The following is a 16,922-nucleotide window of genomic DNA, read 5'->3' on the forward strand; positions in this document are numbered from 1 at the left end:
AAATCACAATTACTGATTTAAGCCAGTGCCATTTAAGGCTCTCTGTATTGTTCCTTGGTATGGCTGCTGAAGGTCACAGATAGGAAAACTTGGTATCACTGTCAAACTCAATAATTTTTCATGTTTGTTTAAAATCAGCAAATGTGACTACCCAGAGCTTGGATATAAGCGGACGATTCCCCCTGAATTTGCTCTCCTTTCCTTGAGTGAATGAATGAATGAGTGAGTGGGTGTGTGTTCCTACCATTCCCTGCTTTCTCTTTTTCTGGTCTTGACTGAATTTGAGCACACAAAATGAAAACTAATGGCTACCTGTGATGGGCTGAAGCATTGCTCCAAACAGACTGTTTTCCAGGTATTGTCCAACAGACTGTTTTCCAGGTTATTGTCTAGGCATGATTCCTCATTTTCTACTGTTTGAAAAGCTGTCATGTCATGTCCTGAAGAAATCTGCAGAAGAAATGCTGGTCTGGCTCCCACATGAAGATTTGGCTAGGCTCCCAAGTGTGAGACTAAAGGTCAGTGGTTCACTCCTGTGGAGTCCCAGTCCTGTTCAGCATTCATTTTCCTTTTCTTTCCAGTTCCCTAATCTGATAAATCATGTGGGGAGAGGGAGGGGGAGGAGTATGTGATGTAACCTCGTCTCCTGCAAAGTTACGAAACTGCCTTCAGCAACAACACGGTGTCTGCATCTCGCGGTGATTTTACGGTGGGTACTTGTGGGGGATGCTGTGTTGTACTTAAAAGGCATGAAGATCAGCCACATCTGTGTGAGACCCACCAGACAGACCACTTACTCACTTCGTTTCTTCAGAGGAAAGCTGGGCATGATGTCTGCTTAATGGCACATGCTCTTGCAGCTTCTTATTTTGCTGTCTGCTGCATGTACCCAGAGTGACAGGAAAACAGGTGATATGCTGGGGACACCCTGAAGAAAGGGAGACTTAAGCCATCTGAACTGGTGGGGTAAGTCTGTTCTTCCTTCACAGTTTTTTTCTTTCACTCATTTCTTTCATGAGGCATGAAGTCTATGGTTTGAGGGAAGCAAAAGAAGTGGAGTGGAGTGATCTGGAATGTGTGAGGAATGTCCAAGGGCATGTAGCCATATGAAATCCCTGCTGGATTGACTCTGAGCCAGCTGATAATCACTAACTAATCTCTCTGCTGGCAGGTTCTGCCCAGATTACAAGGGTGTGTGCCTCTGTGCCAGGATGCATACAAGATTCGCTCACTCTCAGAGCCTATGTCAGAGAAGCAGACCAAAGAGTGTTTTGACTGCAGTGATTGACTGCAGAAGAGAAATATGTGCAACTATGCTTATATCACCATAATGGTGCTGTGTTTGCTGATGCATGTCAGGCTGTGAGGTCTGCAGATGGGGAGGTGTAGGTAAAGGTACATTTTGTTGTGTTTCACCAGAGTAAATCCGTGTACAATTGGGATATAGTCAGGCATGTTAGTTCAAATTTTTTTTTTGTACATAGGTATAGCTGGTAAATAGTGCACTCTATGCATTTGTAGTTCGAGCAGAACTGTGTGGTCTGGGTATTAGGAAAATGTTTATACTCATAAAGCCCCTTAAAAACGTATTTATACTAGTATAAGAGGTCTTATATTATGCCACAGTTTTTCCTGCCATGTAATGTACAAGCTACTGTTCTTGCAGCAGGAACCTCAGTGGGCACAGGAGAGGAGACAGTTCCAGAGGTGGTATGGGTATTCTTAGACTCAGCAATCTATGAGAAGTCAAAGCAGAAAATGTGTTTTTCTCAGTACCAGGAGGAGATGAATCTGGGAAGAAGATGTCCTTACATATTTTCTAATGAAACAAAACTACAACAGATAACAAAGGCTGTTGGAAATCACTGCAATAAATTGTTTTCTAGGTGAACTTTGGCACTTCTGAATACCATTGAAAAGATCTCCCTACTAAAGGAAAATAGGGAACAGAAGAAACAACATTTTATATATGAGTATTATACTTTATAATAATATACTATATTATAGTATAACTAGATAAAGCAAAAACAAACAAACAAACCCCACAATTTATACTGTTCCTCAGAAAGCTAAAGAACCAACATAGCTTAGTCAACATCTCTAGAGTTGCAAGAGTGATAAATTAGTCCTAAATTGCATGTTAGCATGCAATCTCCATGAAAGCCTCTGAAAGAATTCAATTTTGACACCTGGTCTGTGTCCTAGTGCAAATGTTGTGCCTACACTGCTTTTTCTGTTGTGCCTAACATAATCACATGGTAGACAGAGCTCTTTATATTTTGAATACAGATAGTCAAGGTATTTTTTGCTGGTGAAACATCAACAAGGCAGTGAAATCTTGACATACAGAAGGTAAACAAATAGCTAAACATTACAAGAGGATTCTTCTCCTTCCTTCTTAAAATATGGTTCTGATCCTGGTCCAAAGTTACAGTTCCTAGAGAGAGCAAATTATTTTGTTTTTAATGACTGGAGTCCTGAGCTTTGTCTAACGTGTCTCCTTTTTCAGGGCTCAGCCAAGGCTAGGATAAATGGGGCTGATATGATCCTGAGAATGTTCATTTTGATTTCTTTCTAGAACTTGTGATGGCTTCAACTTTGCAGAAAACTCAAGAATTCTACAACTGGATCCTTGAAAGTGGAGGTAGGTAGAGATGCTCTCTTAAATAGAAATTTCCACATGAACAGCATGATCACAAAGAACAAACCTATCAGTGTGATCCTCCTATGAGCCCACATTTTTTTCACTTTTCTTTCCTCATCATCCTGAACTTTCTTTAAGTCTTCAAATATATCTCAGGGACACTCCAGTTGTATGAGAGTAAGGATGATGGGGGATTTTCCTACATTGGGGAATTCCCAACAACTTTCTGTTTAACTTACAATGGGCTCTGACAGGATGGCAAGAAAGATGTGCTAAGGACTATATTATAAGTCTGGAATATGATAGATTTTTTAATTTATTTTTAATGCATGTGTTGTGGGAAAACATAGTAAATCAAAGAGTTGATACTCTAAGATTTAAACTCCTTGTGATGCAAGTTCAAGTCAAACCAGTAATCAAGATACTGACAGAAAACACAGCTCAGTGTTTGAGGTTTTCCACTTTGTAGTTAGGAGACCTCAGGTCTTCAGTAGCTATAAATTCAGTTTGGCAAAGCCCTATGAGAACTCCAAGGTTAAATGTCACAAGTTTGTATGCAGCTGCCGTGGCAGGTTTATGTGGTGGTTCTGGTAAGGGAAGGACATGGGACATAGACTGTTGGTCATAAATGTTTCAGAACTTGAATTTCAGAAGAGTTTGAATGGGAATTCAGGACTTCTGACAGACTGTTAAATCCAGAAGTGGAATATCAAAGAACTCTTGACAAAGCCTTTAAATTACATAAAACAGGAATAGTAAAAAACTTGGAGGTCTAAAAGGAATGGAGATTAGCAAAGTGCTGTGGACAGGAATGTCATTTTTAAAAAATACCCTGGAGCTCATGGCATGTTGATTGAGCCAATGAATAAAGTTCAGAAGCGGACTTCAGCAAGCATCCCCTATGAGAGGCCTTTAGGACTGGCAGGTCAAGAAGCAAAGGGAGATGATGAGGAAGTTTAGTAGAGCAGTGACTGACTCAGAAATAGGAGAGGAATGCATGGATGAGAACAACAGCATTTTTGCCTCCTGCATTTCTGTGGGTCAGGGATGAGGCAGGATTAGGAGGAGGAAGAGTGACAGAAAATCTGTTGAGCTTTCTTTTCATGAAGAACTGAAGAGCAACTTTAGCACAGAGAAGAGTTTTGTCACTTTGCAGAAAAAAAAGCTGTGCTTTTAAGAGGGTCCACCCTATAAGTAGATATAAAAATAAGGGAGTGGAGAATTTCAGATGTCCTGAACATTGTGTGTCATGAAGGAAATAACATTAGTGATGGAAACAATCTATTATTTAGCTGTAAAGTTTTATGCTCTTGAAGATTCAGGAACTCTTTGGTTTGTTTTGTGCATCTCTGATGCAGGTGTCTCAAGCTACTTCTTATTCCAGTGTGTGGGACAGTGTTGCAGCCAGGGGTGAGGAGTCCAGCTCCTGACAGGAAAGACCTGTTCCCTACTGTGCCACAGGAGGTTGGTGCTCAGCAAAGCAGTCCTATGGGCACTACAGCCCTAATCCTAATGTAGTGCTAAAGCTGTTTAGCGGTCTGTCACATGGAGCCTCAGTGTTTTCTGCCTTTGAGCGTGCTACAGAGAGCAGGATGAAGGGAAATAATTAAATATATCTGCTACACAATGTGGAAGATGAGCAAATTTGACTGTGTGTTTTGCTTTTCAGATCCAAGGACGGACCCATGGCCTCTGGTCCACTCTCCACTGCCAGTTACACTCCTTTTTGCCTTCTACCTCCTTGTTGTGGCACTGGGGCCCTTCTACATGCGTAACCAGAAACCGCTGAAGCTGCGAGGTCTACTGGTTGCCTACAATCTATCCATGATGATGCTATCAAGTTACATGTTTTATGAGGTGAGGAGACAGGATTGCTCCCTTCTGGATAAGAATCAGGGAACTGTTTGAAAGCCAGAAACATTTTAACAGCTTTAGATGTTGGACTCTAATGAACGGAGTGGGTGCTGATTTGGACATATCTACGTTTTGCCACAAGAGGGGCAATACTGCCCTGTTAAAAGGGATGAAATATTTCCAAAGTATACCTTATTTCCTACCATTTTTGAATCTTCCTCTCATTAATAAAATTCATGTTGAAATAATCCTGAATGAAAAAGTTAAAAATTGATATTTCCTACAGTGTATGGAGGATGTGTGACACTTTTTCTCATGCCTGGCTGGTGAGGGACCCACTTCTAGGAGAACTGCTTTTTCAGACTTGTACAATCTTCTCCAGGACTGCCAAGCACACTATAGCTTCCTGCTGTCAAGAGTACTGATGACATTGTTTTCTTCTCAATGTCCAAACCTTTCTACAAGTTAACATGCCACTGAAAACTCTTCAAGATAGTACTGCTGAATTGTTTTGAAAAACTTTTTAATATCAACAAATTTGCCCTTTCAATTTATGATGTAATTCGTACTGGTTGTCTGTGCATGGTTGTTTGGTTGCACTGGTATAATTAATATAGTTCTTGGTTTTCCAATTAATAGGCAAATGCAAACAGCCAAAACAAAATAGTACAAAGTCTTTGCAAATGAGAACACAGAGAGATTCTTGCAGAGAGATTCTGAAGCCTAGAATTCATTATTCCTGCTAAATTTTTTGAGCACTCTCATTGTTACATAAAGAGTTATAAATATGCACAGAACAAATTTCCTTTTTCACATTCCAACACAGATGTGAAGTACTTTGTTTTAGGCTTTTACTATTTGTTCAGCTATATAAATTACATTGATCTTCTATCAGTGAACACTAAATAAAGATCCTATGACTTTTAGCATTAATACTTGCATCTTTTTGGAACAGATGGTGTTGAACATAAAATGGATCTCATTGCTTTTCTTTTGTTTCAGTTTCTGATAACTTCAGTCTTGGATGACTACAGCTACCTGTGCCAGCCAGTGGATTATAGCCAAAGTGAACTAGGAATGAGGGTATACTTTTATAAAAAACTTGCCTTAGTCCCTGTTCCTCCTGTTGGTATACAGATTATTTGCCTGGTAAACAGCAGTTGTCATCCCTAAAAACTTCTTCAACAGTTACACTTTGCTTTAGTTCTGAACAAATTAATCATCTCAGCTAATGTAGCCATCTAAGTTCTGTCTTTGATCACTGCAGTGAAGGTATTCCTACCACCTGAAAGGTAGACATCTAGTATAGCTATTGTAAATTACATCTGAAAAATATGTCTCTTTCCATTGATTATGTAAGGATTCTGAGTGATCACTGCCAACTAGAAAAACAATTTTCATATACCAAAATTTCCATGGCACAAATCTTACTCAAAATTTCTTTTAGCTGGAGGATTTGACTAAAAAATTCCTTGTCTGCCTATCACAGGGGGATTTCGGTCCCACCAACTTCAGCTTTCCAAAATGCTGATTGAGTTTCTTCTGTCTGACTACAGAGGTATTGTTTTTCTTCTGGATGCTAACAGGTTTTGAACACATCTAAGCATGGATATCAGCTTTCCAGTTCTTCAAATATTTGCCATCATGCTGGAAATGTTTTCAGGGCAGCACACCCTTGCCTTATCAAAGAGCAAGGAATTTAGTAAACACTCATCTATACTGCTAAAGAAACCTGGAATGCTTTTCCTGCAGATCAACAGTCCTTCCTGAGCTCCCAACGTGAAAAAAACAACTGTCATTAAAAAGAAAAAACAAACAAACAAACAAAAAACACCACAACAAATAACAACAACAAAACACTTAGCTTTTCTCCTTTGCTGTCCATCCCAGGTTGGCAGTGTTCACACACTTCATAGTTAAAAGTCTCAGGCAGTCATTTTGCGTTGAGGTCTAACAGCGTTTCCTTGTGATGCCCGGCAGATGGCAAGAGTGTGTTGGTGGTTCTTCTTCTCCAAAGTCATCGAACTGCTTGATACGGTAAGGAAAGCTTGGCTCGGCTCCGTAGCAGAACTGGCGCTGTAAACAAATTGCTTCCTTGTCAGAATGGGGCAGAGTGTCATAAGCTAATGTCCTTGGTTGATCCTGTATTGATTCAGTTGGTGCTTTTTAGTAAATGCTGTTTTTCATGCGTTCTGTTCTGCCTGCTAATGTGAGTAAGGCTGATACTGTTAAAGGAGAGGGTGCAGCTTCAGTGTGCTGGTTTATGACAGCATTTTGTATGCAAGTGCCCAGCAATGCCACAGGATATCATGCTGATAGTTTTCCTCAAAAACCTCTTTCCAGAAGAAAAGAATCATTCCTGTGCAGTTTGCCCATCTCTGTCCCAGTGGCTGCACACTTTCCACTCTCCAGCACTCTCCCTGTGGGAGGACATTCCCTCCTGACCACAGTGCTGGGGAGAAGCTCTAAGAATGGCTATTAACAGATGGTCTCCCAAAATCTTAGCTACCAGTTGATTAAGGCTGCTGGATATTTGCTGCCAGACAGAACATGCCACTGGCCATTTGGCTGAATAACAGAGGTTAGCTGGGCAGGAAAGAAACTGCACACATACAAGTATGTGTTCTGCTTATCTGACACAGATTGTTCTAGAGCTGTGGGTTAAAAGTTTGTGCCCCATGTAAAACTGAAAGTTCACCTGAAGACAGTATTATTTTATAGCTTGTCTGTCAGGTGTTCTCCTATATAATAAAGAGTTGACTGAACTAACAAGGGAATCATATCTCTCTGATAGGTCAGCAGGAGTAAACTGTATCCTGACCAAAGACTTCGCAGTCTAGTGCTCTTTGTGAGACAAATTGATAACACACTGTCTGAAAAGTGAATCAGCACATGGAGCCCTCCTAGGCTTCTTGCCAGTGAGTTCACCAATCCCATCTCTGCTTTTATCAGCAAGAAAAGCAGCTTTTTGTCAGTCCTGGGTCCCTGAAAAGCAGATTCACATTTTGATAGTGTGTGTGCGCGCACAAGTACAGTGACATGACACATATTCATATATGAAAATCATTCTCTTTACTAATGCAAATTCCAGAGGATTTGGACATTCATCACAGCACTGTAGATCATTCTCTGGTACCAGTAAGAATCTAATCTTTGTCCTGAAAAGGATCAGACCAAAGCAGCTGTAAATTATATGGAAGCTCAGTCAGAGACTCGAGATGAGTCCTCTTTGGACCTTAGGACCTGAATCCAAAGGTAAAAATAGTTGGGACTCAGTGGAAGAAACGGTATCCTTCAGTTTCTCTTCATTACAGATAATATGGGATGTAATGCATGTTTTGAATTTCACCAGTTTCTATCAAGAGCAGAGGAAATGAGTTTTGGAAGATTTAGAATCATTATTCACTACTGTTATCACTATCACATTTAGCATAAAATCTTCTATCAAAACATACCAACTCAAGATTTTCCTTTGGCTTCTTTCAGGTTTTCATTATTCTGCGCAAGAAACAAGAACAGGTGACTTTTCTGCATGTGTATCATCATGGCACTATGCTGTTCAATTGGTGGTCAGGGGTGAAATACGTGCCTGGAGGACAAGGTAAGTGGACACCTTGTGTTTTAATTTTCTTGCGGAGATAGCATAAACAGTGCAGATGGGCTGACTGGTAGGTAGAAAGCTCACTTATTTCCAAAGGTGTGAAAAACATGTGCATTTCAGTTGGTAACATCTGCTCAGCTCTTTGGGCTATTTAGACTGCTATAGTAACTGCCTCTTCCAGTAGAAGAATGTGCCAGTCATTCCCTGTCCACGCAGAAACGGTATTATCCTATACTAGGCCTATTTATATCTCCATCTAGACCAGCACTCTCCATTCAGCTGGGCCTGATGCAGTGGTACAGGTTCTGTCTCTGTTTCCTGTTCTGACTGTACCCAGTTCTCCCTCATTTCCTTTCTGGTCTGTATTCAGACTGCTTTCTTTTACCAGTATAGGTGGGCTCTACACAAGAAGCTAGGGTAAACTCTCTGGGGGGAGTCATTTTAACTACATGGCCTTGACACGTGAATGGTATGAAATGCCTGGGTCAGAAGATCAAGTACCTCTGTCTTTGAGGCACTTCTCTGTCCCAGAACACTAGATATGGGATGGAAATATGTTGAAAGGTGCAGGGAGAATATGAAATACATCCTAGGTAGAATCTCGATTGGAAGTTCACACATATGGGTAGTATTCTCCTCTGTCCCAGAACACTAGATATGGGATGGAAATATGTTGAAAGGTGCAGGGAGAATATGAAATACATCCTAGGTAGAATCTCGATTGAAAGTTCACACATATGGGTAGTATTTTGAAAGCACCATCACAGTGGATGTGAGCTCACCAAAAGGTTAATTTTGAATGGTTCATATGCCTTGTTCATACTGACTTCTTTACTCCTCAGCTTTCTTTATTGGGATGCTAAACTCCTTTGTACACATCTTCATGTACGGCTATTATGCCCTGGCCAGCCTGGGACCACAGATGCACTGTTACCTGTGGTGGAAGCGTTACCTAACCATCATGCAGCTGGTAATTAATTCATGTGTTTATCTCTACATTTCCATGTCTTGGGTGTGAAGGCACCTTCTGTCTGTCTCTGTTCCTTCACTGGCACAGGTCTTTGTGCTTGCTGTTTATGGAAATCACCATGTCCTTAGGTTTCCTAATGTATCAGTAATAGAGGTGAATTGGATGATTACCTGCTCTAAATGGTACTTTCAGGAAACTACCAAGAGGCCTTCAGCGACTGCATTAGTTTCCAACACTTATTCCTCTTCTGCTTTATGTGGCAACCTTTTCACCCTGCAGAACCCTAAAAACAGCTTGATCTTGAGAGGTGTGTGGCAGTTAATTTTGAAAGCTTTGGATTTTCAGGAGGGCAGGAGATTGGGCAGCCTTCACTGAATTTCTTCAGAAGGGAAGAGTATATATAACTGCAGACAAACAGAGGGGAGTTAAAGAAAAATGTGTGAGTTTCACTTGCTATGTAGATAGGCCCTTTGAATTTTCTCTTCCTCATCTCTGAAGAGGTGACAAATTTGTATAACCCTTTGTTTTTTTCAAAGATACAGAATAAAAGCCATGTTACAGACAAGGACAATGGTTGTAGTTAAGCATGTGAGAGAGCTAATGCCACATAAAGAGAGGTTATGGAAACAAAAAGTATTCAGTTGCCAAAAAGAGAAGGAAAAGCTAGGGTAAATATAAAATAGTATTGGGTAGATGGCTGGTCCAGAATTCTTATTTATCCTTAATGGCAAAAGCAGAACAAGAAAATTTTGTAAGAAATTAAGATACTTGTGATGCAAAAAGCAGGAAATCAGCTTTCATTTAATATACATTCAGTAGGTAGAACTCATTGCACCAGAGTATTAAGTGACGTGGTAGAATACAAAGGAAAAAGGATTCATGTCAAAGTGGATAAAAGTAACATCTGTACCACCTCTCTCTAAGCTAAAATAGCAATCAAAATCATTAACAGTATAATAATCTGATTACCAATAGGGAAGACATGGATTCTCCCACTGTTAGTTTCCATATTCCAAAATAACTGTTACCAGTTTGCGACAGAAAAGTGACACAAAGGCAATGGTGTTCTCCTAGGTGGGAGAGGCTGGATTTCAAATATGCTCCTTGCAGCAGTGCGTAAGACTCAATGTTTGGTGGACATGTTGTGTTCCTTTTTAAATTGGGGAAAACACTGCTGGACTTGAAAAGCAAGTTTTTCAGGGATGTCAGGAGAAACAAGCCAGTATTACTCTGGGTTGAGAATGCTATGAGTATGTAGTATGTTGTGATATTCTTTATGATAAATTAAACATTCAGTTGGGATATGTAGGATCCCTAATCTGTCTGCTTCTTTTTTCCACCTTTTCCAGTGCCAGTTTGTGGCCATCGCTGTTCATTCTTCCTACAACCTCTTCACAGAATGCCCGTTCCCTGATGGTTTCAACATTGCAGTCTTCCTTTACATTCTCAGCCTCATTGCTCTCTTCCTACACTACTACTATTGGACGTACACTAGGGGAAAGAAGAAGAAGCTAACTTAAAGAAAACCAAAGAGGAGAGTGAGCATATTTGCAAATTCTCTGCTGCTTCTGTCATGATTGCATGAAGGAAAACGTATCTGGGGAGTGTATGTGAGGCTCGTGTGTGCAAACCCTTGGTTGCCTTCAAATATTTCAAGTTAGGAAGAGAAAAAGAACAACATAAACTCAAGAGTTAAGATATTAATGGGCTCACTTACTTGAAGCTGGTACAAAGCCAAGCCACGTAGTCATCAATGCAGAAGTCTTTGTGAAATTAGCACCATAAGAGCTCCACTTTCCGTTCCATCTGTCAGCATGGTTTGCAAAGTCTATCATTCAACTCTGAGTCCTTGACTCATTTCTGTAGAGTTTCTTTCCATTCATAAGACCATCTCAGCTTACCATTGTAGACCAGGCAGGCTCAGGTACCTCCAGCCTCAAAGCAGTGTCCATGTGACAGCAGCAGCCAGGAATTACTGTAACTGTGGGATGCACTCACCTGTACACTTCACCCCAGCCTTTCCTATTGAGGAAACTTCTAGTAGGACTGTGATGAATTACAGCTATATGGCCCTTATGGTTTCACTTTATGTTAGAGTAACCATGAAGGAAACTGGATATTACTTTGCCCAACTGAACAGCTGCCTCTGTTCTTTCACTATTCTGAAGCTAAAGACGGCATTATTGTCTCTAATATGTCACACAAGCCTTTCCATCCAGACTAGGAAACTAATGTAGTAAGAATCATAATGTAACACTTTCTGGAATGCTGGAATGCTTATTTGCCTTTTGTTGCTTTCATATCAATAGAGAAGTTTTCATGCATGAGGACTATTTGGTATTGCTTGCTATAGATGCCATATTTTTGGTTAGGAAGAATAAATTAAGGCTCTCCATTGATAATTTTTTTCTCCCATTTGTTATTACTATTATTATTTCAAACTTTTGCCTCTTATCAAAGATGAAAAGTTTTCCACCACCTTAAGCAATATCTTTCATACCAAACTGTATGAGCATTAATACAAAATTTATGAAGTCAACTCACTGGCTAGTGCAAAGCTGCATAGCTCCGGTGAATTTATTGATTCACTTGTTGGCTCCTTTTTTGCTCCTAAATCAATTAGAACTAGAGTTTGGCACTTCCATTCATCTATAGACAGTTAAGTAATGTTAAAAATTTGGTCTTGAAAATCTAAAATTCAGATTTTAAACTATGTAGTTTTATTTATTTATTCCATTCTACTTTTTTGATTAAAAATAGTGATTTAAAAGTAGTGATTTTTTTTTTTTCACAGTTGAAATGCAAAGTTCTTAAAAGCCAAATTCACATGAAATTTAAACAGTCTATATTTTATGGAAAAGTCCAGGAGAGTAATCTACTGCCTAAATGGGTGCATACAAAAAAAAAAAATGCACATCTTACATCAATCTGGAACTTACTAGATATCCAAAATAAATGCTACTTGTTCATCACTGATTTGTGTGCATATGCCAAACTTTTCTCTCAGCTGCTACATTCACACTTATAAGATAAATTAGTATTCTTCCATTCCTTCTTCACACACAATGATTCTATGATATTACCACAGTGATACATTATAAATGTAATTCCATTGATTTGAGTATTCTGATTTTCATTGGTGAATATGAAAAGCAAATCAGGCCTTATTTCAATCTGTGTTAGCTGTCCTTCCTGCCAAATATTTCTCTCTGCTACTTGTTATATGAATTATGCTGCTTTTCCATAATATAATGCAACTGTTGTTAAAGCTTTAAATGATAAACCTCTGGGTGAGTCCTTGTTTCTTCTCTTTGTTTGGTGAAGCAGGAGAAATAAATCTTCTGTGTATCTAGCATACTGTATTCACAGTCAAGGTTTCCCAAGGGGCCTCTCCAGCACTGAAGACTGGTGCAAGTAAAGCTCTTTTATTGTTTGGATAAGATTACTCAACACTTTTGCAAATCTACTACTTAAATATATATATATATATATATATATATATATATAACTTTTTATTGTTGTTTTAAGCAGTGCATGGAGATTAATTTGTGTATGACAGAGCTTACTGCAATGGATTCTAGACTGTGACTGGCAGCATAGTTAATGACAAAATGCAAAGGAATGAGTTTGCCACCTGCTATCTTGTTATAAGCGACTGAGTACCTAACACACATCACTGTAATTGTTTGTCCTAGACAAGTAACCTCTGATCTATCTATACCTGTCCTTCCTCCTTAGCCTGGTTGAGCGGCCTGATCTTGCACTTCTGAACTGGTAGAAACATTTTGTCAGCGTGACTTCAGTGGGCATAGGATGAAAATAAAGTTATTTTCATTTAGGTGATAAGGAAGGATTAAGTTTGCCCAGAAACATCCTGCTTTGCATACTTAAATAGATGTTTATGTAGAGCACAACTATTGCAAAAGCATCAACACAAAATTCACTTGTGAGACTACTTGCTTTAACAGGGAAGATAACGTTGCATAGGTGTAACCTTCTGGCTCTTCAGGTCATGATTCTTTCCTCTTTTAGACTGCATTCCTTTGTCTTCATTCTTCTATTTTAAATTGGGATATCCGAGTTGGTACTGTCCACTTGCTGTTGTGACAAAAGCAAAAAACTGAGAGTACAGGTACACACTTCTGGAATTTAAAAGAGAATAAAGGCAAAGAATGAGATTTCCCCTCTAAGCTAAGTCCCTAGAGTTAAAGATTACATCACAGTAATGCACTGTGAGCCACAAGGGCTGGAAATTACAAATTGCAAGTTTGGATGATTCATACTGTCTGGCAGAGTCCAACACTTTGAGGCTGAATTGAAGATATCCTGTTGCAGCTGGATTTATACAAACCTTTGGGCCAAATGCTGATCCCACCAATATCAATGACAAAGCCTGCAGACTTCGCTGGAAACAAGATGGCACAGCTGTGTGAAAAACAATGCACTCAGCTACATGGTGTCGTTTTGGTGTGAGCAGGCTAAAGTGCTATTCAAGCTCAATGGATGACTTCCAAGGGCACAGTTGTGTGCAGGCATCTCCCCTGCAAAATATGGGTCATTATACCTCCTTGGAGTAGTTTGTACTTACAAAATTAAAGCATAATGTAAGTAGTCTGTTTAAATGAATAAGCCTGATAACTGGTACTGTTCAACATCTTTTCTACTGTTCAAGTCAATGTAAATTATGGATGTTTTGATGAAATTACTTTCAAATTAACCTGATCACTTACTCAGTGCTTACTATCTCTTGGAAGATAAATGAGAGGGATTCTAATTTTAATCAAAGCAAAATACACACACAAAAAAATCAATTGCTATTTACTTTTTTTTCCATTACTGTGTGATGGAAAGTTTCCAGAATTTATGTTTAAAATTGCATAACAATATAAAAGTGTGGAACATGATTGGGTTTTAACTATTGGAGTATTTCTGGATGCTATCAGAAAATATGTCAGTATATATTAAAAAAAAAAAAAAAAATGAGAATTACTCTAAACAATCAATTAAGCAAAAGCAGGATGCCTCAGATTGCTTTGTACAATAAATAAAAATCTGTTGATACAGATACAAGACATCTCCACGCTAAATATTAAATAAATAAATAAATAAATAAATAAATAAGCTGATACTATATATAGAAGAGTGTGAATTTGTTGAATTCATTAATGAATAACTTCTTGGATTAGGCCTTGATAGATGAAGTGCTCGCATCCAGATGTTTAGTGTGATTTGTCAATGGCCTTGTATTTAATCCTCCTGAACAGGAAATAAGAGTCTTTTCTCTGGGGTCTCCCTTGGGGACTGTGGCAGTCTCTCTGTCATACACTCTCTCTCTGCCCTGAATCATCACAACAGAGGATCAGGCTGCTGGGGAATTATCCAAGTGGAGGAGGATCAGATTTGCCTTTAACCCTTTGATTTCTTCTCAGCTTTGGATGGCCTTCTCACCATATGACATGATGGTAATGTTATTTGGTCAATACATAGAGATAAAAAAGTGGAGTTGCCCATGTTGTCCCACAAGGTGTATTTGTGGCATCCCTGTCCCCACAAAATGTGTTGAAGCTCACACGCCTGGTTCCACCACCACGGAAGGCTGGGGCTGTGGGCAGATCAAGCCGGTGGAGGCTGGTGGATGTGTATCCACATCTCAGAACTGTATGTTAATTTTTGGGATGCTGCTGCTCCACAGCTGCTGTCAGTGATAGAGTTGGCCCAGGAGGGAGTGCTTGTGAAAGGGAAGGGTATTTCCAAGGTGCCTCCAGCCAAGTATGCCAGAACATGCATAGCACATGTGTGTCTGCATATGGGTAGATTAATGCAGCATCTGCAGACTGCCTCCATTTCTGATCTCTCTACATATGAAACCCCCACATAGGGCAGGTAATTCATTTCTCAGGAAGGCACCGTCCTGCAGTGTGGGAGCATCCTACTGAATGACAGCTCCCAGAAGCTACTCCTGCTGCATAATAGCATGGGTGCTACTCATCAGCCCATGACAGCTTAGGTCAGCCAGCTGCATCTATCTCAGTACCTCAGAGGAGGGAAAGGCCAGAGCTAGTATGAATATACATCATATGCAGGCCACACTGATGAGGTAAAGAAATTACAGACATCTCACGTGTGGTGCACATGATTAAACACATCAGAGCATAGTTATGTGTAATTCAGGTCCCTTGCAGGATGCTGTGCAGGGCAAAATGATAAGGTCCTTCTTTTATCCCCATGGAGACCTTGGTAAGGGGGCGCTGGGAATCTCACCTTTAGGGAGAAGATGGAAAATCTCTATTTTGGACAGAATTTCTTCTGCAAAGCTTGTGTGTGCCTCTCACAGGAACTAGTTGGTAAAGCAGGGAATCTTGGAAGAGTCACACACTAGATGGGGGAGGCGAAGCAACACTAGCATCACCTCATTTAGAGGGGATGACAACAGGCATCATGACTGGATTAGGAGAACTGAGTGGCAGTGGGAACTTCATGGAATGGTAAATTTGGGTGTGGATGTGCTGGAATGTATGGGACTGACTGCACATGTGCATGTGTTTAGGGTAAAAAAAATAGTTTTTTTTTTTGTTAACTCACCAGTAGAGAGAGAACTATTCTCTTTGTCAGAGAATACCTGGTTATAACATCAGTAGCACAGCACTTGATATGTCCCACTAGTCTTGTGTCATATTTTCTCTCAATATTTTTGCTTTTTGCTGTTTGGGCTGTTCTTCAAGAAAGTGTTTGTAGTCATTTCATCACAGTGAGAAAATTAGGAATGCTTATTTAACATTGCCCTTTGAAATTTGCTGATTGAGTAGATGTTTCTTCCCCTTTAACATTATCCTCCCACTTTCTCTTCACCCTTTCCTCCCCTCTTCCCTTGTACCCACATATACAGACAGCATCCTAAATTGTCAGAATTGTTAGAGTTGCAAAGAATGTAAATATATTCTACTTAAACTAAACAGAGTAGCTGTGTTTTCCTGCTATATCAATTAATAAGGTACATTTTCTTCATCAGGTTTTCAGTAAGGCTTTCAGTAAGATGAAAGTGAGCAAGTCTGTCTTTTTCTTAGCACTTCAGTATAATCCCATCTGCTTGCAAACTCAGGATGTGAACACTGCAACACAATGTTGAAAAGGGCTGGAAACTTGGTCTTTAATCAGGGTAGCATAATTCAGCGTAATCTCTCCCAGGCATCGTTGAAGTGCAGCTCCCTCTTGTTGATGAAAGAATGGGAGAATGGATACATCAGTCTGAGAAGCAGCAAGAAGCAGCCCTTTTTTTTCTGCCCACAGAGTCATCCCTCCTAGGCTGAATTCCCCAAAAGGCTGTCTGCCATAACACTGAAGATACTGAGTAGGGAAATTTTTGAAAGTATCTCTAGGAGTGGGAGGTGAAATGTAGGAACAGGACTGAGAATGGATGTGGGTTTCTCTGAGGGATGCTTGAAAGTGTGGGAAAGGGTTAGCATGCATATGTCCCTCTAGGTGGTTGGTTTGGTTGTGGAAGCCTGCAGACACTGGTCTCATGCAATGACAGGTCATGTAAACTGAAGGTGGTTGCACGGAAAGTCTAAATATTATCCTTGTGGGGTGAGTTCCCTGAAAGGGGGGCTTGCAGATGGAGAAAGGGCAGGTATTTATGTTTGAACACATGCAGGAACAGCACACTGAATGAAAAACCTATAGAGTTGAGGGGACAAACACAGGTGCTGTCAAGTCATCTGTTTTTTGTTGTGTTACTGATACTATTATTGTGCAGATGAAAGCACAGCCTGTGCATCTGTGGATGCCTGTGATTTGGCCCCATGATGGAGACATATTCATTAAGAAGAATCCAAAGGTGTTTGCTGTGATGGCCA

General features: G+C 39.9%; 1 protein-coding gene across 1 annotated transcript; it reads left to right on the forward strand.

Moving 5' to 3' along the window:
- The first annotated feature begins 552 nt into the window (after positions 1-552).
- Positions 553-11,471, forward strand: LOC311431373 (very long chain fatty acid elongase 4-like). Its single transcript, XM_084508824.1, has 9 exons — positions 553-709; positions 861-966; positions 2,579-2,644; positions 4,314-4,501; positions 5,501-5,581; positions 6,479-6,535; positions 7,985-8,099; positions 8,942-9,069; positions 10,419-11,471. The coding sequence occupies exons 3-9, from the start codon at positions 2,587-2,589 to the stop codon at positions 10,587-10,589; spliced, it is 798 nt and encodes a 265-aa protein (XP_084364950.1). The 5' UTR covers positions 553-709; positions 861-966; positions 2,579-2,586; the 3' UTR covers positions 10,590-11,471.
- The last annotated feature ends 5,451 nt before the right edge of the window (positions 11,472-16,922 follow it).

The sequence above is a fragment of the Aythya ferina genome (genome assembly GCF_964211825.1).
Source record: "Aythya ferina genome assembly, chromosome: 1".
NCBI classification, from domain to species: Eukaryota; Metazoa; Chordata; class Aves; order Anseriformes; family Anatidae; genus Aythya; species Aythya ferina.

Bases quoted from the DNA above. Each gene is read 5' to 3' on its own strand.
- LOC311431373 (XM_084508824.1), top strand. From the start codon at position 2,587: ATGGCTTCAACTTTGCAGAAAACTCAAGAATTCTACAACTGGATCCTT. The intron at 2,645-4,313 runs GTAGGTAGAGAT...TTTGCTTTTCAG, and splicing joins CTGGATCCTTGAAAGTGGAG to ATCCAAGGACGGACCCATGG. The intron at 4,502-5,500 runs GTGAGGAGACAG...CTTTTGTTTCAG, and splicing joins CAAGTTACATGTTTTATGAG to TTTCTGATAACTTCAGTCTT.